The 26,940-nt window shown below is 33.6% G+C and overlaps 1 protein-coding gene across 1 annotated transcript in view; it reads left to right on the top strand.

Annotated features, from left to right (window-relative positions):
- L3MBTL4 (L3MBTL histone methyl-lysine binding protein 4) overlaps window positions 1-26,940 on the top strand; it is a 489,530-nt gene that overhangs the window by 352,479 nt on the left and 110,111 nt on the right. Inside the window, exon 16 of the mRNA XM_031946621.1 lies at window positions 1,757-1,827. Coding sequence (XP_031802481.1) covers window positions 1,757-1,827 — 71 coding nt within the window. The remainder of the gene's footprint in view (window positions 1-1,756; window positions 1,828-26,940) is intronic.

The raw sequence follows: 26,940 nt of genomic DNA, 5'->3' as shown, positions 1-26,940 counted from the left end.
TAATAGAGTATGGTCCAATTACTATTTAGCCTCATGTGCTTGGGACCTCAGTGCATCAACTCAAGCCTCAGCCCATTACAGTATTCTTCTTATGTTTTTATCCTGCATTACAATAAATACATAAAATATGCTGGATAGTTTTAGAATTACATTCAATTTGTAATAGGTATACAGAATCGCCCAATTATGAAGGTGCCAAAATTATATTTTCAATATCTTACATTCAAAGAAAAATGTTTATAATAGATACTAAACCCATAACCTTTATACTATAGCATATAGGCTTTTTAAATATTTTAAACACATTACATGTACATATAAAACTTATCCATAGTTATGTGTAATATCTTCTTAATTCATGTCATCATCTTACAGTGAGTGTTTTAATTTCACTTATTCCTCAGTTTTTCTCCTTTACAAAACTGAAATAACCTTAATTATCTAAGCACAAAATGTTTTCTTGAGGGTTTGGGAGGTGATGGGTTGATCCCCTGTACCTTGCCCTGGTCAGATTTTATTTAGAACACATTAACAAAAGTTAATGAATTCCCTCATATTCAGCAATTTAACTCTAGTTCTCAATTCCTAGTTGTTCTAGCACCATATTTATCATTATCTGATTGCAATAATAAATAAATTATGACTGCCTCATTTTAGGAAGACCATATATAAACAGAAAAGTCTCCAAAAGAAAACTGGGATGGTGATTTGAGATTATATAAGGAATGGTGAAGGATATGGAGGTGCTCAGCCTGGAAAAAAAAAAGATGTGAAGGGAATCATGGTAGCTATGTTCAAATACTTGGAAGGCTATCATATGGAAAAAGAGTTCAAGTTGTCCTTCTTCACTCTTTAGGATAAGCCAGGAACATTGGGTGGAAGATACAAAAGAGAGTTATTTTAGAAAAATATTCCTTCCTAATTAGTAAGAGCTTTCCAGAAATATTATCCACTGCTTCTGGAGATGGTAAGTTGAAGCAATAGCTAGATGACCATTTGTTGGAGATTTGGTAAGGTTTGAGTTAGACTAGGTAACCTCTAAGGACCCACCTTCAAGATTCTATAATTCTATGAGAATAAAAATGAGACAGTAGTGGGGAGGGGTGTTAAGTAAATAATTTCCAAGTGTTGTAACAGAAGGAAAATAAATTTATGATTTTGTTAAATAAATGAAATATGCAAATCAATTAAAATGGGTCAGCTTCCTGCCTATGTAGAAGCAATGCTACACATTTATCTTGTATATTTTTCCTTATACTTTACATCTTTTAAAGTAATCTAAGTCAAGTGTAATAATATCCCATGATCAAAGAGTTGCAAAATTAGACTCTGCAAGTCTGCAAAGCTGCAAAAGTCATGAATTCCCTATAATTCAGGAACTTAACTAAAGCCCCCATTTTCTACTTGGTCTAAAGTTATATTTATAATCATCTTTTTAGCAACTGATTCTAAAACCATAAGTAGCAATTGGTTCTTACCCACACATCTCTTTTAGGTTCTAAAGAGCTTAGTTCCCAAATTTTAATTGACTTCTACCTGTGATAATACAAGCTTTTCAACATTTCAGCCTAGTCCCTGAATAATACGTTTTTTCTTGGCCTGGAAAAAAAATTCAACAAAAAAATTAATGCAGCAAATGATCATCTATTTCACTACTGTTTACCCTGTGGTGTTTACTTAGATTCATGCTGCTACCATGATTTATTCCCACCTCACAGGATAATGAATCTAGATTTTATTTCTGTTCTTTGCCCAGACTTGTACAGCAGGCAAAGTGTCTGAAAATCAAAGGAAAAGAAGATATTGACTTGGATAATTTGTTCAGAGGTAAAAACAAAAAAAAATGCTTTTTTATGGGGAATTTCTTTGAGTTTTTGTTTGTTTGTTTTGTTCAATTCTCTTACTGAGCTCTGTGGTGGAAAGAGCCATTAGACTGGGAATAAGAAGAAGTAGCTTTGAATTCCACTTCATTTTCTTTGTAACCAAACCATATTAGAGTTTTAGTTTCATCATCAATAAAATAAGGATATTGGTTTTTAGTTTTTAGATGATCTCTAAGGCCCCTTTCAACTACATAATCTACTATTGTTTTATAGTTGCTCACATAAAGATTGTCAAACTATATACTTTATTATGAGCAGACCATGAGAGTAAAGTAATCCATGTTGAGATCTACCTTTGCCTTCTACATGTAGAGCATTATAACCAAAATAACTCTTGATGCTATAAGACTAAAGCATAGGTACATTATAGCCTCATCTATTGGATGACTTCTGAGGCACCTTAACTGTGCTGAAGATACTATTTTGCTAAATTAGAAAGATAAGAATATCTTGCCTTAAAAAAAATTCTTAAGTAGTGGAGGATGTATTTATGGGTATATTCAGAAGAAAATTTTTGTTGAATTCTCTTTCCAGTCAGGGCTCAATAAAGATATATTTTTGTGTATCACTCTTCATATCAGCATAAAAAATCATAGTTTTAATTTTTAAAAAATGATGGAAAATATAATCAGTGCTTCAACATAGGGACTACAAAGCGCTTGTGTGTTACTCAATTGAGTCCCACAACAATACTGTAAAGTAAGTACAATAAACGTTATTATCTTCATTTTAGAGAAGAAATTGATATTTACAGAGACTCAATAGTTTGTCCAAGTTCTAAAACAAAGAAGCTTTAGACAAGGGAGTCCTAGAGAGGCTTTTTCCCATTCCAATCTAGCATTCAGATCACTTCACCATGCTGGTCACTTAAAATCATTTCTCTATCATCGTTAATTAATCAGCACTTTTGTCCCTCTGGCTGAAGTGGATTTCTCCCCTATTTGTATCTACAGGAGCTCCATAGGACACCTTTCTTTGCTACTGTAGATGAAAATGAGATGCAAAGTTTTCTGTTGGCTTAGCCCAGAGTGCATTGAAATTAACACAGCTGTGTGGCTCGGCATTTCCCTTTCAGGAAGGCAATACCCATTAGACCTTTTTGAGGAGAAAAAGGAAAGAGTACTTGGCAGACATTGAACAAGAGGGCTGGGATTCCTGCAAGCCTGCTAGCCTATTTCTGCTCATCACAGTAGGAAGAGAAGCACAGCTTGTGGTTTAGGGAACAGATCTTGATTGCATCCCAGCCACAAAGAAAAAAATGGAGGGCTGATGAAATACTGTGGCTCTGTTATTCACTCACACAAATACTTCTCTCTCTAAAACACAATAACTAGCTGAGTGGAGAATGAAACCTTGTTTTTAAAAGGAACAATTAAATTTAAAAGGAACAATTAAAAAAAAAGGAACAAGATCTCTTGCTAAAATCTCAGAGCCCTTATCTTTAAAAAGTAACCTTTCTGAAGACAGTATAAGGGAATTTAAAAAAAAATGTTCCAAATCAGTTTTCCACAAGGTTTGGAACATCTCAGCACAGTAATTACATGTTTTTATTAAAACATGCAAACACATGGGCACATGCGCACAAATGCCCAACTCTTTTTTACAATTCACATAGTAAATGTAGTAATGAGGATAATTCGTATAAATAGAAAAAATATTTGCATAATGTGAAAAATGAAATCTATTTTAATTATTCAGTACATAGTTGTTCGCTTCATCCCTTAAAAAAATTCTTGGCCATATGTTTTTTTCTTTTCTCCAGGCATTTACTATTTTCTTTAGTTTGAATATTTTAAGATCCTGGCTTCATAGCTCTCTGCTAAGAATTATAAGTGATTTTATGGGTTCCTTTGATGGGTTCATGAGAATATTGGGTTTGATATCAGGGGACCTTGGGTTCACATTATGGTTTTGCTTTATAATACTTATGTGAGCTTGGGCAGGTCTCATTACCTCTTTGGGTACCTCATCTTTTCAAATAAAAGGATTGGACTTAATGGTGTCTAAGGTTTCTTCCAGCATTAAATCTATTATTCTCCTGGCTCAGATCTACATAAAGTAGAGGCTAATGGTATCCAGGAATGGAAGTAATTTAGCATTGTATTTCTAGTATATATCATGCTAGCCAGTCTTTCTTTTGTCTAACTCAAATGTCTTTTTGTTCAACTTAATTTCATTTTTTACAGCTTTTCCCTTTCCCCTCACAGATGACATCCTATAATACTGCCTTCCTTAATTCTTAGAATACTCCTCCTCCCTTGTATTCATTTGTGAAGGAACATAAGTTTTTATAATGAGGTAGAGTTTTTGTCTATTTATTTTGTTTTGCTTTTACTTTGGGGGAGTTGGATTTTTAAAAAGGAAGTCTTATTTTCTTGATTTAGCAAACTCCTGAATGAATAGTCAGTATCTTCTTTGCACTTTATAATTCAAGAAATTACCTAGAAGCCTGAGAGATTAAAAAAAAAAAACTTGCCTAAGTTCACAGTCATGTATTTAAAAACCAAGATCTTTGGTGCTCTGAGACTTGCTCTCTATAAACTTTATCATGATTCCTTTACATATCACTAATTACTTTTAAAAAATTATTTTCTCTCAAAGTAGATAGAAATTATAATATCTATTTATTCTTTTTCTTGGAAATATTTTTCACCTTTTTTTCATTTTAGGCATATTTTAAATTTTGAATTACACATTTTTTATTCCAAAAGCAATTTATTCACTATAGTAGCTGGACTTGACAGGTATTATGAAAAAAAAATTTGCTGAAATGCCACCAGGTTTTCAGCCAAGTATGGGTTCTAAGAAAATCAGAATCAGTGCTCTTTCTTTTCTCACAATAATGTATATAAATAGCATTGGATACATGAAAATTTTAATTAAGTTTAGGATTGTAAGGAATTAATTAACAAAGCCAGGTTTTCAGAAGGGAGTTTTGATAGCAAAATGGACGGAAGTAATTTGAAATTTAAAAATAAAGAAGTGCTACTTACTCCTCCTGCCAGAAGGTAATATCTAAAGTAATTGAGAAGTTCATCTAAGGTAAACATATACACAAGACCTGATAGCCACATATCAGCTGAAAGGATGCTCATGACAGTTGTTTATTTTTTTCTTTGACAAAAGAATAGGAAGGATAAACTTAAGCAAAGTGAAATATACTGTACACAAAGCAATGTTGTGGGATGGTCAGCTGTGGATGATTTTGTTATTCTCTACAATATAATGATTTAAGCCTACTCTTAGGGATTTTTGATGAAAAATACTCTCTATACCCAGAGAAAGAACTTATTGTGCCTGAATAGAGATTGAACCACACTTCCTCCCTACCTTTTTTTTTTCCTTGAAGGCTTTTTTGTGAGTGGTGGGAGATCTATGTTTTCTTTTGTAATATGACTTTTATGGAAATGTTTTATATAAATATACTTGTGCCTTCTCAATGGGTCTAGGATGGGGAAGAAGGAAGAGAATCTGGAATTTAAAAGTTTTAAACAGTTGTAAAAAAAAACATTGTTTTACATGTAACTGGGGAAAATAAAAGTATTAAATTTAAAAAGAAATGCAAAAGATAAAGGACATACAACAATCTATAAACAAACAATTAAAAAAAAAGAAATGGAAGGATTTCGGGATCTTATTTGGGGATTGTATTATATCATTCATATACCAGTTACATTGGAGCAAATCACCACATAAAAAATTATTTGAGTTATTGTTGGAATTTTATTACATTCTCCATTCAGTTTCCTAGATTTGTCCAAAAACTGCTTCAAAATTAACTGATATGTAATACTTAGAACACCAATTGACTATGACTAAAAAAAAGTATATTCATGAATCTTTGAGGTTTTGCTCACCTAGAAATCCTCTCCCACTCTTTTAGTAATGGCAATATTGATGGTACAGGTTACTTAGCTCCTTAGTACCAGTAACAGGAAACAGGTTGCATCATTCTTTCCATTATTAGTTACTTATATAATATATAATTATATATATATATATATATATATAATACATGTTAGCCATATAATAGCTATTTAGTTCTAGCTACTTCCTAAATAGTATTTTAATGAGTGTATATATCTCTCTCTTAATTTGAATAATGTACAAATAAGGTAATTTATTTGAGAATATTTATAGTCTGGAGATGATTTGTGTTTGTGTGTATGAGTGTCTAGGGAGAGTGGTGTTAAAATATATATTATATATCCTATGACCTGCCAAACTAATTACCACCAAGTCATTTGATTGTTAATTTATTGCCATAGCTTCTTAAGTTCCATATCTATACATCAAACAGCCATGAAAACTAACTTTGAAAAAAGCACAGAAGATGGGGGTTGGGAGAAAGGAAATGATGACTATAATTTTGGAGCTTTTGTTACTTTAAGAATATGGGATTCTGGTGGAATGATATTCACACTTCTAAAATTTACATTTGAAGAATATTGGAGTTAACTTTAAAGAGAAACATCAAAAATTTTATTTCTTGCTATTTATTAAAAGTTTTGTCACAAATGGTTTTGATTCATTCATATGAAGACTCCTCTCCCTGAAACAAACAACCCTTCTATAAGGATTCTAATTTTATAAGTATATGTCTAATTTTATAAGTATGAATCATCATCATTGTATTTTTATTATTTGTTATATTTTATTATTGCTGTCATTTCTCTTTTTAACTTAGTCAATAAGCAGAACTTAGGTGTGTTGAACAACATGCTAAATACTAGGGATAAAAAATTCTGTGAAAGAATCTGTACTCTGAAGGAACTTAGATCTAGTGGAGGTGATTATGAATAGATGTGTGTGTATACAGAAATGTATTTATATATATATATTTTGTGTGTATATATATATATGTATATACACAGAGATATAGAAATATATTTGTGTATATATATAGCTACAGAAATGTATTTATATATGTTTTTGTATACATATCCATATATGTGCATATTTATCTTTCTTTGTCCAGAAACTATATAAAAAGAGAATATGAAGAAGACAGCTGGATTGGTGGGGGCAATGGTAAACTATGTCTTGGATATATGTTTGAGATGTCTCTGGACCCTGCAGTTTGTAATATCGAATAGGCAATTTAAAAAACCTTTTTTTCCCTTATTAGTTCATAACATTTACACATTAAGAGTATAGCATGATCCAGGAGGAAAAGATGGGGAGTGGATGGGAAATACCAGTTAAGGGAGAGACAGAAGCCAATGGAGAGAGATGGTCTGTCCTGGAAGATCTTAATAGTCTCAGGGAGATGGGAACCGGTTTAGTCTTAGGTTGAAGCACTGAGGGTGAAGCAAGTGGTATAGCACCAAAGCTCAAGGCAAAGAGCAGGGCTAGATATATAATTGTGGAAATATCTGTAGATTTGTGAGTCATCAGAAGAGAGATAGAAAGAAGGGGTGGGGAAAGGGAATGATGATAGACTTGAGAAGTGAAGGTTTGGAACAATTTTTGAGGAAGAAAAATAAAGAATCCATTGAGAGCAGGATGATTGCTGCAGTGAGGTCCCATTTTAAGTTGTATCACATGGATTTATAATATACCTATTCAGCATTCCAACTCCATTCAGCAATACATGGGTAGGAATTAACATAGAGGTGGGAATAATCCAGAGCTGGGATTTGGCAGGGAATGATAGGATAAGAGGATAAGGATTCAGCAATAAGAGGATAAGGGACAGTACAGAATTGGCTAACATAACATTGAGATTGGAAACGGAGGAAAGTGAAATAAGAGCAAAGTAACTCCAAGAGAAAATATTGAGGAATTGGAAGACTCATGAGAGCAAAGAATAGATTTAGGAGGTTTAAAGTACAAAGAGAGATGGAATGATAAAAGCTTATAGTCAGTGGAATATCGGAGTTTTTCATTGAGGAAATATAAAGTGAACAGTCATCAACCAACATAAACATTCCAGTACCAAAAGAACAGCAAAACCAGCAAAAAAAATTTTATATAAAATCATGAACTTTTGAACATAAAATGATAATGAAACCTTTAAATTCCTTTCACCTTTTCTTTTCTTCCTTCCTCCCTTCTTTCTCCATTCCTTCTTTCCTTCCATTAACAATCATTCCTGCCCCCCCCCCCCACGCTCAATGGTAATCATTCCTTTTAACAAATATGGATAGTCAGTCAGGTCACCTGACACTCAATGGTAACCATTTCTTGTAACAAATATGGATCAGTCGGGTCACCTATCCCTTCAATTTCTGCTACTTAGGAGGCTGGTGCTCATGAGTTCATAAGTTCTGAGCTGCAGTATGGCTAAGCTGATTGATCCCATACTAATTCTGACACCAGTAGGTAGACTCCCTAAAATAAGAAGGGCCAACAAGATGCCTGGAGAGGCAAATCAAACCGTCATAGACATGGAATATGTCAAAGCTTCTGAGCCAATCAGGAATGGGATCAAACCTTCTAGTGACTACTGCACTTCCAGCCTGGGTGAAATAGACTCAGGTTTTTAAAAAAGTGTTTTTATGTATAATCAAGCAAAATAAATCAATACTTTACTGAAAACAAATACTGAAAAATGTGTTTTTCTGCAAATTCTACATCAAAGATACCCAAAGTGCTGCAGGCTCTCCTTTTGGAAAATACTTCTCTAGCTATCCAATCTTTTGTCTCATTCCCTCTCTGTTATTGTCTCACCTCCTTTTCTAGCATTATAATTCAGTTCATCCCAGATTTAATACATGCCCTCTACGTGCAAGTCACATGGGATACAAATAAAAAAATAAAAGAATCCCAGCATTTTGAAGAGTTCTCTTTCTCCAGAAAGTAGTTGGAATTAGATGGGTTACATCCAATATCTAAGTATTAAAGCACATGGGCAACATAAGTTAATTTAAAGAATGAAGGGATTGCATTTATACCACTTCTAACTCATAAGAAATTAGTAAAATGCTGTAATGTACCAATACCAAACATATAGTTTTTATTATTTTTTATTTATTATTTCTCAGAATTCCACTTCTTCTGAGATTGTTCTATTCCATGTTTTATTGTCACTTTGTCACAATACTTAGGATGATACCACTTAGCAAAATAATTGACTTATGTTATAAGGTATCTTGAAGAATTTTCAGAGCTAACCAGGGTTATAAACTTGTATTTTTCAAGAGCCTAAGTCTGCAGAGATGTGTTCTCTGCAGAATACTATTCTTGATTTAGTCAGTCAATAAACCAGCTTTTCTTACCTAGCTTTTTCTTTACCTACAATGGACTGGGTACTTTGTAATGAAGTAGAGATATAAAGACAATGAATTAAAACTCTTGTCAAGGAATTTACTTTTTAATGGGAAGTGGGGGACAAGACATTTGGAGAGGCTTTCAAACTAATTACCCGTGAACTAAAAAGCAACTTTTCAGTTCTTGGAAGTCTTTGTCATGTAAAGATTTGGATTGATTTTTATAACTAAAAATGAAATTTAGTAGGCAACTCTTCAAATATTGGGATAAATAGAATAAAAAAGCAAAATGGAAGGCCATAAAGGTACTTTGATGACATCTGCAATTAAGTCGTGTTTTTCTCTAACATTAAGGAAAGAAAATAAAAAGAAACTAGTCTAGCAATATATAATGTTTAATATGAATGTTAACAGAAAAATATCAGTGGTTATTATAAAATACTGAAGTACTTTAAAAGCACATAATTGATGTACAATGATAAGTATGGTACTGTAATTTATATAGAAAATACAAACTTAATCTATCCCTAATACTACCCTCTTGAAGAAAGCCTTTTATCTTCTTCAAGATTAATCCAGATATTAAGAACTTCCTTCTTCTTTTCTGTTTTTAAAAAATAGAAAAAAGAAAGGCAGAAAAGGAAAATAAAATAAAACAGAACATTATCATATGCCCAACAAAACATCAAGGAGGATTCAAAATATGTCTAACAGTAAATTACTGGATCATGAAAGGATATATATAATAGGAAAAGAAATTATATTCATAAGTATCCGTCTTTGTTTCTTTGTAGATTGTTCTTTTGTTTTCTGCTGTGTATCTTTTTTACATTATTTTTCCCCCTTCCCCCTCCCACTTCTCCAAGAGATTGCAATTAAACACAGATACACACACATATACATATACATTTATACCCACTCACAGACTCATACCCATATACATATATCCATATACATGTATATAAAACAACATGCTTATATATCTACATATACTCAAGCAAATATATACATATGTAAACACGCATCTAAAAAAATATCAGTATGGCTAACATATAACATAGATTTCTTTATTGATTAAATCTTTTAAGTTTGCTTTGTCTAAGATCAGTGATTACTAGCTGTACTTTTTTCCTAGTAAATTCTAGTCCTGATCATTGTTGTGATGTTCCTGTATTTCTCTTCTTTCCTATCCCTGCTAACTCTTCTGCTTTAATACTGCTCTTTAAGTTGCCTTGTTATTACTTAACCTTCTTCCTCCCATGGACCCCTCCCTTGTCTTCTTCCCTCACCTTTTGCTTCCCCCTCCACTTATCCATTCCTCCTTATTTCTTTATAGATTTTGAAAAATGCTATATCTTTCATGGTATATCTGTAGTATTGACTATTTAACCCATTCCCAATATAGGTAGGTTTTCAGAACTACCCTTTTTCTCTCTCTAATGCCTCTGTGTCTATTTTTCCTCTGCCCTTCGTTTGTATAACAATAAATTGTTATATACAATTATATATAAATTATATAACTATTTCTACTTTTTCCTAGTTAGTTTTGCTTTTTATAGTCAGATCATACTCATCTTTTTTCCCAGTCTTTCTTTTGAGCTACCCAGTTGTTGATGTCAGTCTTAAACATATGGTATGCATTTCATTGTAAAAACATAAACAATTTGTCCATATTAAGTCTTTGAATTTGATCTTTGATATTGGTTCTCATATGTTAAATTTTCTATTGAGTTCAAGTTTGGTAGAGAGGAAGTCCTAAAAATCTGCAAGTTCATTGAATGTTTATTTTTTCTCATTTGATGTATGGATAATTTTGCTGGATATAATATTTTTGGCTGCAAATCTTTTTCTCTTGATTACCAGTATATGTGATTCCAGGACCTACAGTCTTTTATTGTGGCTACTGATATGTCTTGTACAATTCTAATTTTTGTTCCCACATATTTGAATTATTTTGTTCTTGTTTCTCTTTGATCTGGGAATTTTGAAATTTGGCAATAACATTCCTATGTGTTTTCCACAAAGGATTTCATTGAGGTGGTTATTGGTATTTTTTTTATTTCTACTTTCCTCTCATGTTCTATCAATATAGGGCCATTTTCTTGGATTATTTCTTGCATTATAGTGTCAAGATTTCTTTTTTGATCATAGCTTTCAGGTAGTTCAATTATTTTTCTATTTTTCTCTTCTTGATCCATTCTATAGATCTGTTGTTTTTCTTATGTTTCACATTCTGTTCTATTTTTTCATTTTTATAATCTATTTTGTTATTTCTTGGTTTCTTGTAGCTTCATTGGCTTCCCCTTGCTCAATTCTCATTTTCAAAGAGTTATTTTCTTCTTTAAGACTCTGTTTCCTTTTTTAGTTAATTAACTTTTTTTCATAATCTTGTCTTTCTAGGATTTTTTTTTAGTTTTTCCTCAATGTCTCTCATGTGATTTTTAAATTCTTTTTTTGAGTTCTTCTATAGATTCTCTCTGGACAGGAAACCATTTAACATTGCTCTTTGAGGAAGAAGATTTTTTTAGTTTGTTTTAATGTCCTCTTCTGAAGATGAATCCTGGTCTTCCCTATTCCCATAGTAAGTTTCTATGGTTGGGTTCTTTCTTCTTTGCTAATTTATTATTTTTTTTTAAATAAGAACTATTAGAATAAGCACCTCTAATCATGGGATGAAGGAATGGTGACTCGAGCTCTCCCCTCTGACCTGGAACCCCAAATTCCAAACTCCCTTCTCCTTCAAGTGCCCACAGCCAGCAGCATTCCTGCTCCACTGCTTCTGTACTCATAGGTGCTAGTTCCTTCCCACTATGTCTCTGTAATAAAGCTGGGTCTATTGTTCCTAATCAGAGGAGAGTTACTCAGTCTTCCTGGACTCAGATTCCCAATCCACATACAGTCTGGAAGATGAAAATAGCTGTCGTTCCTGCTGAGGCTCCTGCCCCAAGAGTCCCCACTTGGTGTTTCTGCAGAGCCAACATGGAAATGTGTATACTTCAAATGGATTAATCCCCAACCTGAGGTCTTTCTTTAGATATCTTGGGTTGTTTCAGAAGAACCCCTGTTCTGCCCCCAAATCTTCTTGATTTTTTACCTGTCTGCATTTGTCCTATTATGCAAATGTATTCTATTTGTGGGGGGAAAACAGAAATGTTTTAAATTTACTGATCTACTTTGACATCTTTCCAGAATCTTCCTCCTCTCCCCCCCCCAATTTTAAGAACTTAAAGTCAAAAGATACTTGTTTAAAAAATGTATAAAATGATACCCTAAATTAGATGTCCAATGAGAACTTTACACATCACTTTCTTTTCACCAAATCATCAAGTACTTCCTATAGTCCAGTAAATAAAATACACACTTCTTAGTCTACCTCTTAAAGCCTTCTTCATTCTGTTTCCATTTACCCTGCCAAGCTTATTTCAAAGTACTCTCTTTTACATCATTATTAGTATGTTGCCTAATCATATCTTTCTTCTGTTTCCCTATATTTTCTGCTTCTGCACCCCAAACTACCCTTAAATAGCAGTGTTTGGGACAGACACTCTTCAAGTATAGAATCACTGAATCTTCTTTCAAGAACCAGCTTAGATTCCAAAATCTTTCCTTGACCTCAGTCATTGCTCAAAGTGCAAAGTATATCTACCATTCTCAAAGCTCTCTTTGTTTTGTACTTAATAGAGACATGGTGGTATATACATTGTGAAACACTCATAGAAATGGAGACTACTAAATTGTACAAAAGGATCCCTTTGTAAGCAAAGCCACATATTAATATTAAATGTTTCATTATGTTTTTATTTATTTTGTTAAATATTCCCCAATTACATTTTAACTTGGTTCAGACTGCAGTCAAGATGCAGGATGAGCTGCATGCAACCTGTGAACTATGTATGTGACACTTCTGGTATAGTAAAGAGAACCAGTCTTAGAGTCAAGACTATGTGGGATCAAGTCTAATTTCAGATATATAATGGTTGTATATTCTTGGGCAAGTTATTTAAGCAGCTATTGCTCCCAAGCAATTCTCTATGATTTTAAATTATAGAATAGTTGGTGACAAATGGATAAAGCATTTTTTAAAAAGACTTACTATGTACTGAGCCTTGTGCTAAGCACTGGGGATATAAAAACCAAGAAATCAAGATGGATGGTCTCTACTCTAATAACATATATTATTATTATTATTGTTATTATAAAATAAATATATAATATTATTATATAATACATGTTATATAATATTATTGTAACAATAATATTATTATAACAACAACAAATAAATAAATGAATGAATGAATGAATAAATGGGAAGTTGAAAGTGGAAAGTGGGAGGGGGTCCACTGAAGGGAGTAATCAGCTGGGAGAGAAATGAAAAGTGTGTTTGAGACTTTTGATAACATGGCCTTTTGGGCAGTCATCCAGTTGGTCTCTGGGAGAATCATCCTGGAACAAGACAGCAGATGTGCAACATGAACCATGAGAGCTTTTAACTGTTGGTAAGAGGAATTTTAGTGAAATCCCAAGTAAATACACTCCCCACCACCACCATCTAATTATAATAATTGGTGAATTCCTAGAATACAAGGAATGAGTAACTTTTCTTCTTTTCATCTCTGGTGACTTACACATAATAGGTTTTTAAATATTCAGATTCAGTTGAGTGATATTTCATTTTTGTAAGAGATTTGTGCCTCTTTTACCTGTTCTAAATCACAAGTAATAATTTTGGCTGTGTAGACAGGCTTCAACTAATGACTATTGAGAAAGGAATAGTTGGGTGGGCCCAAGGGTTCAAGTGGAATGTCTAGATTACCTCCAGTCATGCTGGGAATGAGGAAAAATAAGGGTGGGTGAACATCCAGCTAAAAATGGATGTTTATTTCCTGGTGAGAGTCTAAGAAATGGATATTTGATAATAAATTGGGGAATGGGGAAAGGTCTTCCAAGGTCAATTCGTTTTGGTCCTTTGAGATGTTGCTTGGTAGATAGAGGCAAATAATGGTAAGGTATTCATTCCTTTGCTGTAGTAAGTGCTAGCATTAGCTTATTTTCAAGCCATGCTGTTGTTGGGCTGAGGCAGACAATTGATGTAATAGAATTTTTAAAACTTCAAGCCAAACAATAAGCAAGCATGAGTCTAATAGAAGTAAGAAAACTTCAAACCAAGCAAGAAAACAAGGTATTATATTGTTATTATCATGCAGTTTGTATTATATTATTATTTTATAAGATATATGTTTTAAATGTATAGATGTTATTGTCCCTGTTTAGTAAAATCATAGTTTTGCTTGAAACATTTGCTACATTTCATAATATTTAGGTATAATTCAATACATCAGTTCCATTTTTGCCTGTATTCTTGTTTAATGACAAATTGTTATTGCTTTTGGAAATATCATTATATATTGAACTTTATAAAGGGTGGTAGCCTAGAAAATAAAGTTTGCCTTTCCTCAGTATAACAATAATAATAAAAATAAATGTAATGTCTTGGTCTTCAGCCTTAAATCTGAAAGCAAGTAGGGTCATTTTTTTTTAGCCATTTTTGTTCAGTCCTTCTATTATGTCTGACTCTATATGACCTAGAGCAGTTGTCTGGGGATTTATTTGTTTTTGGTTTTGTTTTCAAAAAGAGTGATTTGCCATTTTCTTTTCCAGTTTTATGCAAGTAGGGGTTAGTGACTTGCCCAGAGTATATAGTAAGTGTTTTCTGGCCCTATTTGAACTCGAATCTTCCTGATTGCAGGCCCAAGAGCTTTCTCCATTGTGCCATCTAGCTGCCCCTTAAGCTATTAGACTTTAAATTATTTTTCAGAGGATACTTCCCAGCTATATTTATACATTGTTTTCCCAAGTAAAAAATTATAATTGTGTAGAATTTCAGGAGGGAGGGAGAAAAAAAAGGAAGTTGGTTTCTCCTACTGAACTCCATCCTTGAGTTATGGATTTTTAAAAATATAAACATTACTAACACAGTATTGTTGAAACTCAAATATGGAAAGAAACTTGGTGGAAAATTGAAGGATATCTGGGTAAAAATAAACTTACTTAATAAGTAGATGACATATTTTTGGGTTATGAGGTTTGAGGGACTGTCAACTCTGGAAACTAAATTCTGCATTGCTGAGTCTGGTGTGATGTGGGCAGCCAACACCACAAGCTTTCTCAAAGTGTTCTAAAAATATTCTTACCTCCCTGTCTCTGCTACATCCTCTTCTCCAAACCAACACAACTACTTAGTTACCTTGTAGAGCAATCTTTACCTTTCCTAATCATCCTAAATCATCCTATTTAATTGATAACCTGAGACACAGTCCTTTATTGTCACCAGTTGTCAGATACTTGTTTCCCTTAGACTTAATTTAATTGTAATCAGATATTAAGTCCTTGTGTTGAATGACCATGGAAAGGTGTTTTAATTTGTGATTGGAATTGCCCTCCAACTTCCCGACGGAATGTTAGCTCTGATTCCTTTCGTCTTCAGAGCTGATGTGTGATGCTGAACTAAATATCTACACTGTTATATCAGGCAGAATGATCTAAAATCATCATAACTGTCTCCTTTCTCATTTTGTTCTCCCTACATGTGCAGATTTGAAGGGAGGGAACATATATTTCCTTAGTTTTTTGAAAACTCTTTAAGAATGCTATAGGAGGCTACATAGCAAAGATAACCTATCCCTTGTTCATTATTCTACCTGGTACTTTAAAAATAAATCTCCTTTCTATTTTGTCACTAGTTTTTATGCTAGAAAAAAAGATTCCAACTAATGCTACTTATAGAACTAATGTTAGTCACCTAGAAGAAAAAAATTCCCTTTGATTTAGTGTAAAAGCTCAGGAAGACCAACTAGATGGCAAAATGGTTAGAGTGCCAGGTCTAGAGTTAAGAAGATAAATCAGATATTTATAGTTGACAAGGCACTTAACTCTGCCTCAGTTTCCTCATCTGTAAAATAAGTTAGAAAAAGAAATAGCGATCTACTCCAGTACCTTTGCCAGGAAAATCACAAATGGGATCATAAAGAGTCGAACATGATTAAAAACAACTGAATGAGAATTGCTCACTTATCAAAAGACCCTGATTTTAAGAAATGCTTCTCTTAGCCTTGAGATTTATAAGAAGCATTCAAAAAATATACTTGGTAAAGTTAGCCTTAGGAGCTGCACTGAGCCTGCTGCAAAAAGGCATTGGGTTAAAAAGAAGATGACTCCTTAATGGAAGGACTTAAAGCATAAGTGAGACAAATTGTAGCATCCCCAAAGGCCATTCAGCACCACATAGATTCTCACTGAGCCTTCTTAGACCCATATTACCTCATGCTGACATGAAACAATTTAGAGGGGGACAAACTCTAAAATGTTCTCATTTTAGATCTTACATGTGTACAGAAAAGTCAGTCTAGTATAATGCCCTGAAACCGTATTAATGATGCCTAGAAGTGCATTATTCAGATTGCTGGACAGTCAGCAGGTCAGATTTCTGAACTGAAATATGTCAGACTTAAAAATCATATTCCTGAGAAGAGGAGATTGAGAATAACCATTCCCAACAGTCATGGATCTTTGTTAGCATTCAGCTTGTTCTATTAGGTTAGTTGACAGAGCTAAAACACTTTAAAAATGAAAAGACAATAGTTTTGTAGATAATTAATTTTCCATAAATATGAAACAAAATATTTCTGTACAGTGTGGAAATAAATATGTCCTAACATCGCTTGGACTTTACAGACCACACATAAAGTCAGAGATTCTGTTGAGTCACAGTGAATTCGTTGCACCTCTTGTTGTTGCTATAGTTACCATTGCCTTGTGGGTTACATTGTGTATCACTTATGTGTTGTACTTTATTTACTAGGAAAGACTGCAGTTTCATCTATTATTTACATTGTTCTTTCTCATTCACTATTTTACTTTGCTCCTCTGCCTTGGGTTTTTTTTCCCTCTGAGAAACAGTTTTGTATAATTTCAGAAGGCACTTACAGCATAAAGATCCAACATTATTTCTCCTTCAAAATTGGCTGATAAAGCTTTGGTGGCTACATTGTACAAAGGAAAATCATATTACAGCATCAATACTAGCTACCCATCTCAAATGAGATTCATTCACAGTAGTAGAAGCTTTTTTTTTTGGTTCTTAGAAAATCAGCACCTAAATATAACTAATACTAAGCAAAAGAATTAAAAAAAAAACTTATAAAGAAGTCAGGACAGCAGAGCTGAGAAAGGGGGGAGGGTGTCACTATTCTAGATAAATATGAACAACAGGATAGCATTTATTTCATATTTAGAGGAAGGAGGTGTCTGTCAAATGCCAGCCCTTCATCATCACATTCGGAGTTTTTCCAGTAGTGTTGAGTGGTACCAAGAATCTTTTTTAGATGCTAACCTTCAAAGAGAGTTTTTCCCATGTGAAATTGTCAACTGGAGTGGCACATGATAGCCTTGGTCTTATTAAGTTTATGCTTATTATTCCATAATAACAGAATCACAGAATTTGATGGATGAAAATCTCAATAACTTTATAGTTGAACACATTATCTTATAGGTATCCACCCTTTAATGTATCTGAATTTGGATAGTAGTTGAGCTAAGCTACTGAAACTGTCTCAGAGCAGTCTAGGACAATGGAAAAAGTCCTTAGTGTGTATTTAAAGGGACTCATTCTTTACTTGGGCTTTTTAACATTTTTATTTACAGCTTGGATGAGGGCATAGATTTGTAGGTGACACAAAAGAGTGATATCCAATATAGATGATCAAATCAGATTGAAAAATGATTCAAATTAAAAATGGAACTGAGTCTAATAAAATGAAATTTAATTGAGGAAATGTAAAATTTTACATTTTCAGTTCAAAGAATCATCTACACACAATATAAGATAGGGAAACTGTGGTTTGATAATAGTTCTTTTGAGTAGAATTTAAAGGTGGTGATATTTTGGGGGTGGTGGTATTTTTAAAGTGCCAACTCAGAGCCAATAATGTGATATGACAACAACAACAAAAAGCTAATGTGAATTAGCTTTCATCAAGAGAAATATAACATTAAGAGCTGAAGAGTCTGAGTCCTTAAGTGCAACTGTTGGTCATCCAACCCGGTGACATCTGAAATATGCTCTTCTATTTGGGTTGCAACCTGTGAGAAAATTCACTCACAAATTCACAAGAGTGTTCAGAGAGCAGTGAAAATGATGTGGGATCTTAATGTCATATTCTTTGTATGAGGATCAGTTTGGTGATATTTAGCTTTTTAACAGAAAACTTAGTGATGTCAGACTAAAAGCCTACTTTTCTTGCCAATTATTAGATTCTATGATTCTTTAATTTTGAGATCCTCTATGATTGATGTTTCATTGTTCATCTTTTGTATAATAATAATTGCTAGCATTAAGGTTTGCAAACCACTTTACATGTATTCTTTCATTGATCCTCACAATAACTCTGTAAGATAGGTGCTATTATTGCTATCATATAGAACAGGACTTAAACTTTTTCCACTTGTGACCCCTTTTCACCTGAAAAATTTTAATGGAACTCCAGGTGTATAAAATAGGTATACAAATCAAATATTTGCTGATAATAAATCATCATTTCATATTCAGTTACATTGACCCCATATGAGATTGTGACCCTCAGTATAAGAAGCTCTGATTTAGAAGAGAAAAAAAGATTGAAAGCAATTAAATGACTTGACTAGGGTCACACAGATAGTATCAGAGGCAAGATTTCAACTCGCATTTTCCTGACTTCCAAATCCAGTGCTGTATGCATTATATCAAGCTGCCTGTATTTCATTTCTTTCATTTGTAGTTGCCATTCCTAACTTCTTTAACTAAACATTTAGAATTGAACATCTCTTCTCTCAAAGACCTGAGTTAACAGAAAACCATAAATCCCTTAGATTGAATGGAAAATATATCCAAAGGCTTTATCTCTTCACTGTCTACTACAAAAAAAGCTATTGTAAATAGAGAAATTTTGCTTTGTGTGGGTCATATTGGCAGTAAAGCTTTCAATCAAAAACCATTTCAGCATTTCTGATGTTCTTATTTGATTTGATGATGGTCTTTCTTTTCTTAAGTTGAATCCCTTTCTGCTTGACCTGAAGTTCATCCTGTAAGTGACATTAGTGTTGTCTTTTTGCTAATGAATTTTGTAATGTTGGTCCTTTTCATTTCATAGGAATTCAGACATATCTACACAAAATCAATACTTTAAAGAAGAGAAAGAAAGAAATTTAAAGGACTACTGTGTTTTCAGGTCTGTTGGCAAGAAGGCTTTCAAATAATGGGCTTTGAGCCATTTCTGAATAAGGTGCACATATAATACTGACTGGTAGAAGAAAGGGAGGATTTGCAAAGGCTTAGAGTAAGATCGCCTTCATACATCAAGTAAACATAACATAATGTAATATTTGAAGGACTTGTGATTTATCAGTACGGGTGCTTCATGTACCAATGATGATCACAGTCCCCCTGAGTCTCAGGAGAGAATCTGAAGTTACTGTGACTTAAAAAAAAAGATCATCATTAGTGATCAGCTTCTTGATGATGAGATTCTGACCTTCTGACCTTCAGATGATGCTCAGAAAAAAAAAACATATAGGGTACTTTTCTGGGTTCATATTCAAAGTTTTTTGTACCTTATTAAGACCTACTAGAGTATGGGTTTCACAGAACTCATGGTTATGAAACTGTAATGGGCACGTGATGAAAATAATAATTAATGAAATTATTCTGTCTTCCACTTTGTTTTTATTCAGCTTTACAATTAAGGTTGCCAAAGACAGCAGCTACATAAAAATTGAATCTGCCTTGTTTTCCAATCCATTTGTTATGCAGTTTTAAGTCAGTTTCTCACTCTACTAAGGGAAAGGTAGGGTTGAGATGCTAGGGCTCTTCTCTTTCCCTCTGATGCTTAGCCACCTGTAAGCTGATGATTTAAGGGATAATTGCATATTAAAGGTGCGCATATGACAATACCCAGGGTTCAGCAAACAAAATGAATTTATCTTGAAATGAATACATAATTTCCCAAGTAAAATCAAATAGCAAATTCTTACTCTTTGGGGAAGACTGGTAGAAATAATTTGAGTCTTTGTCTTGGGGTCTTTATGTTATCAAAGATTAGGATCTATGAATGCATTAAAAATATCATTACCTTATTTTTTAAAAATGACCAATAAACTGCAGAGAATTTGGATTGGATTAATTTTGCTGTCTGTCCTATCTGAAGAACATTTTTTATATCTGAATAAAGATGATCTGAGTAATCCACTTAGCCTCAGTGGCATTTGACATCATTGATCAACTCTTGCCTATTAATACTTTTCCTTCCCTCTCTTGTATCCATGTTGTTACTTTCTTTGTGCTCTCCCACCTGGTATCTTCCCCAGGTATAATGGTAACTTTTTGATACAAGAGGCTATATCATTTTTCCACTTATATCCCCATTGGTTATTTCTGTTATCAAAAGTATCCTGCAAGGTAAGTGCTACTGTTGTCCAAATTTACAATTCGGGAAACTGGGGTAAACAAAATAGATTAAGTGCAGTAGTATCTGAAGCTACATTTGAATTTAGGATTTACTAACTATAGGCCCAGCATTTTATCCATTGTACTACCAACTCCCTACCATTCTGGCAGTTAGGTTCGCAACTCAAGAATCATCCTCTCCTCTTTACTCATTTAAAAAACATTTTTCTAATTGCATATAAAAACAATTTTTGACATTCATTCTATAAAGTACCAAATTCTCTCCTTCCCTCCCTCCTCTTCCCCATTCCCTGAAATAGCAAGCAATTTTATATAGTTTATACTGGTACAGTCTTGTAAAACATTTCTATATTAGTCATGTTTCAAAAGAAAACAGACCAAAAAACAAAACACCCCCCAAATAGAGGAAATAAAAAGTAGCATTCTTTAATCTACATTCAGATTCTGTTAATTTTTTCTTTTTCTTTCGTTATAAGTTTTTCAGAGTTGTCTCAGATTGTTGTATTGTTGAAAATAGCTGCATCATTCACAGTAATGCATGTTTACTGTTCTCTTGATTCTGCTCACTTCACTCTGTATCAATTCATGTAAATCTTTTCAGGTTTTTCTGAAATATGCTACTCATCAATTCTTATAGATCATTAGTATCCTATCATAGTCATATACCATACATAATTTGTTCAACCATTGCCCAATTGGTGAGCATCCTTTCAATTTCCAATTCTTTGGTATCATGAAAAGAGCTGCTATAAATATATATTTTATAAATAGGTCCTTTTTTTCCTTTAAAAAAATCTCTTTAGGATAAAGACCTCACAGTGGTATTTTTGGGTCAAACAATATACCCAGTTTGATAGTTCTTTCAATATAGTTCTAAATTGTTCTCTAGAACCTCTTTATTTTACTCACCATCACATATGTCCAATTAGTTGCCATGTCTTATTGATTCTAATCCTGTACTGTTTCATATATATGCCTCTTTGTCTGTTCTCACCTCACAGCTGTCCCAGCTTAGATCTTTATTTCTTCCTACTTTTGAAGGAAAAAACTTCCTAATTAATCTCCCAACATTTATTCTTTCCCCTCTCCAGTCCATCCTTCACACAGCTGCCATATTAATATTCCTAAAGCTTAGGTCTGAACTTGTTACTCCCTTATTAAAAGAAGCTTTGGTGCCTCCCTATTGCCTGTGGGATAAAATAAATATACATTGCTCTAGAGTTAGAGCCACAATTTGGCTCTGGTCTCTCTTTCCAGGTTGATTTGAACATTCCTCCCCCTGACACCTCAGGGTTCTATCCAAACTGGCTTCTTTGATGTTTCCCCATATATAGTATTCCATCTTCCACCTCCCTGATTTTTCACAGGCTACCCTCCTCCCACACCTTCCCCTCCAGCTTCTTCTCTTAGAATATCCTTCCTTCTCACTTATGCTATTTGGAACTCCTACTCCCATTCACAGGTTCTGTTTATACATCCCCTGCCCCCAAATTATTTGAGTTTACTTTTTATATATTTAGTTCTTTTCAAACATGTTGAAAGTTGGTAGTAGAAAGGTATTCCTTAAGGGCAAAATATCTTTTTTTGTTTTGTTTTGTCTCTGTGGCATTTAGCATTTGATAAAGCCTTGTTTAATTGAATTTCTATATATCTTTAGGAACACAAATTCAGCCTAAGCTAACTTAAGGACTGATTAATGGCCACAAGTCACTGACTGAATTCATTCACAAACAAGGATACTAGAAATAATGTGCTTCTGCTCTTACCTCCATCCTTTCAATTCCACAGTCGTTCAGATTCTAGGAAATAAAACTGCATATTACCACAAATCAGAAAATTCAATCTATCAAGAACTTTAGACTGGTTTAGAATGGCCTGAGTGTATTAAGGTCTGTGGACTAGATAGAGGGTCCCTAGAGCCTTTTATTAATCCTCCAATCCCAACTCCAGGTACCATTGAATCCACATAAATTGACTAGACATGGTTGATAAAATTATTTTGGTGTCAGGGGATTGTAAACTCTGAACTCTTTATAGCTATTTGTCTGCCTCCTTCTACTTTTGCTTCTGGCAGAAGGTCAGAAATGCATTATCACTATAAATCAGTTAGACAATTTGAGTTGTTTCTCCAATAGTAGTTGTAATTTTTTGTAGTGAAATATCAAAAGTTTTCTCACAAATTCTAAGTTGAGGTATGGTATGTGGTTTAGAAATTTTCTTTGTGTGAAATCGACAGGCTCAGCAATATTCCCCTATTACCAGTGGGTAAAAATTATAGGAAGAGTGATTTCAGCTCAATATAAGCAAAAAAAGATTCCTAACTATTAGAGTTATCCCAAAATGAGCTGCCTAAATAGGCACAAATTCTGTGACAGTGGAAGTCTCCTAGTGGTGGTTGGATAGCACTTCTTTAAGTGTTATAAATGGAACTCAAAGTACATCTAAGACCTTTGTTTCTTATCCCCTCATTTCTACATACCAAAGTTCAATCAATACTTCCAGTATGGGAGCAATTAATAGATTGATGTAATAAATATATTGTAAAGGTAAGACCATTCTTTCAGAGTCTCATCAATATTAAATATACATTAGAGCAAAATACCAAATTGCTTGAAAGGGTGCTCTTGGCTTTAAAGTGTGTTTATTCTATAACATAATGTGAAGATATCCTGTTGGAGGAAGAACACTTGATTAGGAGTGTATAAAATTGAGTTCTAATTCCATCTCTGCTAATAACTTGCAGTATAAATTTTGTTAAGTCACTAACTCTTTCCTGAGTTTCTGGTTCCTTTTATGTAAGATTGAATTATAAAATCCATTTTAGCTGTAGGGTAAGGTTCTAAATATTCAGAGATGATTCTGTGAACCTGTCATCCATTGAAATCCAATTGCTGTGGGGTTTTTTTTTAGTGGGGTTGAATTTTACAAATACATAGAGTTAACTCTAAATGTAATTAACTCTTTGATTGTATATTGAGTGGGAACAACCCAATGCTCAATGGATAGCATATGAGATAGAATCTGAGTATGTGCAGAGTATTGTGCAAGGTACTATGTCTATACATATACAAAGACAAAAATGAAATTATCCCCTCCTGTGGGCAAATAGAAAATATCACATAATCTCAAAACTTCTGAGGACATGAGAGATCATCTAAGCCTAAACTGAAATCTGCCCTTCAACATCCCTGACCAAGTAAGTGGACATCCATATTCAGCTTGAAGACCTTTATTTTCAATGCAAATAAAATAGTTTCGACTTCTTAGGCATCTGTAGTACTGGTGTGTGTTAGTTTTGTTGTAAGCATGCTAATTAACACATAAAGTACTAGCGAGCTAATTAAGAAGACGATTATAAGTGTGTGGTCTTCAATTTTTAGACTTTTTTCTTTTACAGTAAGTGCTTCTTTTTAGTTCAGCCTAAATTTGCCTTCCTGAAACTTTCACCCATTGTGACTAGTTCCAAATCCAAGCAGAACAAGTTTGACTACCCTCTGCTTTTTAGCAATACTTCAAATCTTTCAGTGTGGCTATAATGCACCTCTCCCAAGTTTTTCCCAGGACTAATTTTACTCTGTTCCTTCAACTTATCATCACATGATGTATTCTCCATTTTCTCTACCATCTCACTCAACACTTCTGGAAGTTCTGGATTGATAAAGACTTCCTGTAAGTGTGGTTTCCAGAATTGAACATGATATTAATTGCCTTAATAATACATTTTGGATAGAGTGTAGCACTCACAGAAGAGAATGGTAAAGTAAGGTTGGTACCACATTGTAGAGATTCTGATGAAATAGAGTCCTAGAGCAAGCAAGAGGGAATAATCAAATATATAAGTTTTTGTACATTCTATAGTAGGAATAGCTTTCCTTTTATATGGGAAGAAAGATAAATTGATTAAATATGCTTTAAAAAGTTTGAGAAATATTTTTTGAGAAAAAATTTTGAGAAAAATTTAGGACTATTGTCTCATCTCATGGTATTATGTAAAACGACCTTCTTCTAAGTAATTTCATAGGCTGTCATCTATTATGAATTTAGGGGGAAGGAGGTATGGTGGGAAATTAAAAAGAAATGAGAAAGTTAGAGTTGTTACTGTGCTGAATTTTACAAGGAGTCATTAAGTGTAAAGTAGAAAGATTTAAATATTCGCAGGGACTCAGCTGCGGTTTGTGTTCCATAAGTATGTAGTCAGTGAAATTAGCTTTAGTGTGTGATTTTCCCTGTGATGTTTAGCAGCATAGGAATGGATGCAAAGAAATCAGATTGTGGTATTCTTTAAGAATTGAGCATTATGGAATTGAGAACAACTTAAATTCAGAGAAACTCAGGATTCTACAGTAGTGGCTAGATAAATATTAAAGTATTGGATCAAACCAAATCATTTCTAATGGAGCAGTAATGAACTGAGCTAGCTATGCCCAGAAAAATAACTCTGGGAGATGACTAAAAACCATTACATTAAATTCCCAATCCCTATATTTATGCACACATGCATTTTTGATTTCCTTCACAAGCTAATTGTACAATAATTCAGAGTCTGATTCTTTTTGTACAGCAAAATAATGTTTTGGTCATGTATACTTATTGTGTATCTAAGTTATATTTTAATATATTTAACATCTACTGGTCATCCTGCCATCTAGGGGAGGGGGTGGGGGTGGTAAGAGGTGAAAAATTGGAACAAGAGGTTTGGCAATTGTTAATGCTGTAAAGTTACCCATGTATAAATCCTGTAAATAAAAGGCTATTAAAAAAATAAAAAAAAATAAAGTATTGGATCATATGATCAAAACCATTTAAGGAGAGAAATGAAGTCCATTTGAGTAAAATTACTGTAAGATTAAAAATTACTGAAGGACCTGAGTCATATAATATTGAAAATATCTTAGAACCTTATAGTGGGAAAGTTGCACAGAGGATATCAGGTCAACCCATATCTGTCCATGGAGTTTGACTATCATGGGAAGGCAAGAAATCTAGAGCATGGATATATGGAGTAGAAGGGTTAAGCGAAGATTTTTCTTGTTAAGAAAAATAAAAAGAAGCTAGTAGGTTTGGAAAAACTGAAGATGAATGAGAACAAGAGAACAATTTCTGGAACAAGGTTCTGGGTGACTCAGGGAGAAATGGAGTCAGGGGCTCAGTAAGCAGAATGTGTTTTAGTGAAGAATAGAAAATTTTCCCTATTATAAACAGAGGGAAAGGGAAACTAGATTCACTGTAAGTGAAAGTGTGAGAGAGGTAGAAACTTTGGAAATTAGTTTTACAAAATGGAATTTCATTGGTATATTGGTGTTGAGTTTGAGATTTTAACAAAATGGTAAACAGAGGCAGACCTCTGAGAAAGATAAACTTGTCAATGGCCTGCATCCATGAATGCCAAATTTCTAAACAAAAGGACAAGTTCCTTTATATTGGTTTTAGGAAGTATTAAAGAACCAAACAGGATAGATAACATCAAGGGATTAAGGGCAACATGGTTGATTATTGAGATGAGGTTCAGGGAATGACATGATTGATTGGAAGTTTGGTCATGGGACTAGCAAATAACCCTCAGTCTTTTCTCAAGAGCCTAAAAAAGCACTTTATATTTGAGTGCAGGTGTGTTAGTGACCAGACTTTTCCAGATATCCTTAAAGAATAACTTGGTGGAATAAAGATATTAAGCTCACCTCCCTTTCTGTTCACATGCATTCTACAAGGTCAGTTAAATTCTTTGAACAAAAGAGTTGGATTTTTAAACTTAACCCATTTTAGATCAGCTGAACTGTGAATTCTGTTCAAAGACAAAAGAGCCATGACTTAAGCAGTTATAGGACAGAATCAGTCTTAATGATGTCAGGGGATGAACTTCACTGTGAATACTTTCTAAATTCCTTAAGAAATTAGCACGGTGACCTGCCTATCAGTAGATGACAGGGTTATAATGCACGGACTTCAAATTAGGTAAGGTTAATGAAGAATAAAGATAGGGAAATGGTCTGGAAATGGCAATTGAGAGAGGGGGAATTCAACATTCTCTCTTCTTGGCCCATGAGAGACTATTCTTGGAGAGTGAGAAAACAGGATCCCCAATGGCGAGGGTTATAAAGCATATATTAGTCCCAGGACAGAGCTAGACTTAGGTAAATTGATTAAGTGGAAGTAATGTTGGCTAAAATGTCTCATTCTTTTGGGAAATTCATAGAGAAGAGTGGAGGCTCCAAAAGGTATAATGGAATGGGCTATCATGTAGGTAAATTGGGTTAGAATGGGTTTAGAGTGGGCAATTAGAATAAAGAGGGGTATTGGTAGGAATCTGGGTGTTTGGTTTGCATTGAGCATAGATACCAGTCCATCAGTC

Source organism: Sarcophilus harrisii, chromosome 1, assembly GCF_902635505.1.
Source record: "Sarcophilus harrisii chromosome 1, mSarHar1.11, whole genome shotgun sequence".
Classification (NCBI taxonomy): Eukaryota; Metazoa; Chordata; class Mammalia; order Dasyuromorphia; family Dasyuridae; genus Sarcophilus; species Sarcophilus harrisii.
The sequence above is the reverse complement of the archived record's forward strand: the minus strand, read 5'-3'. Positions and strand labels throughout refer to the sequence as shown.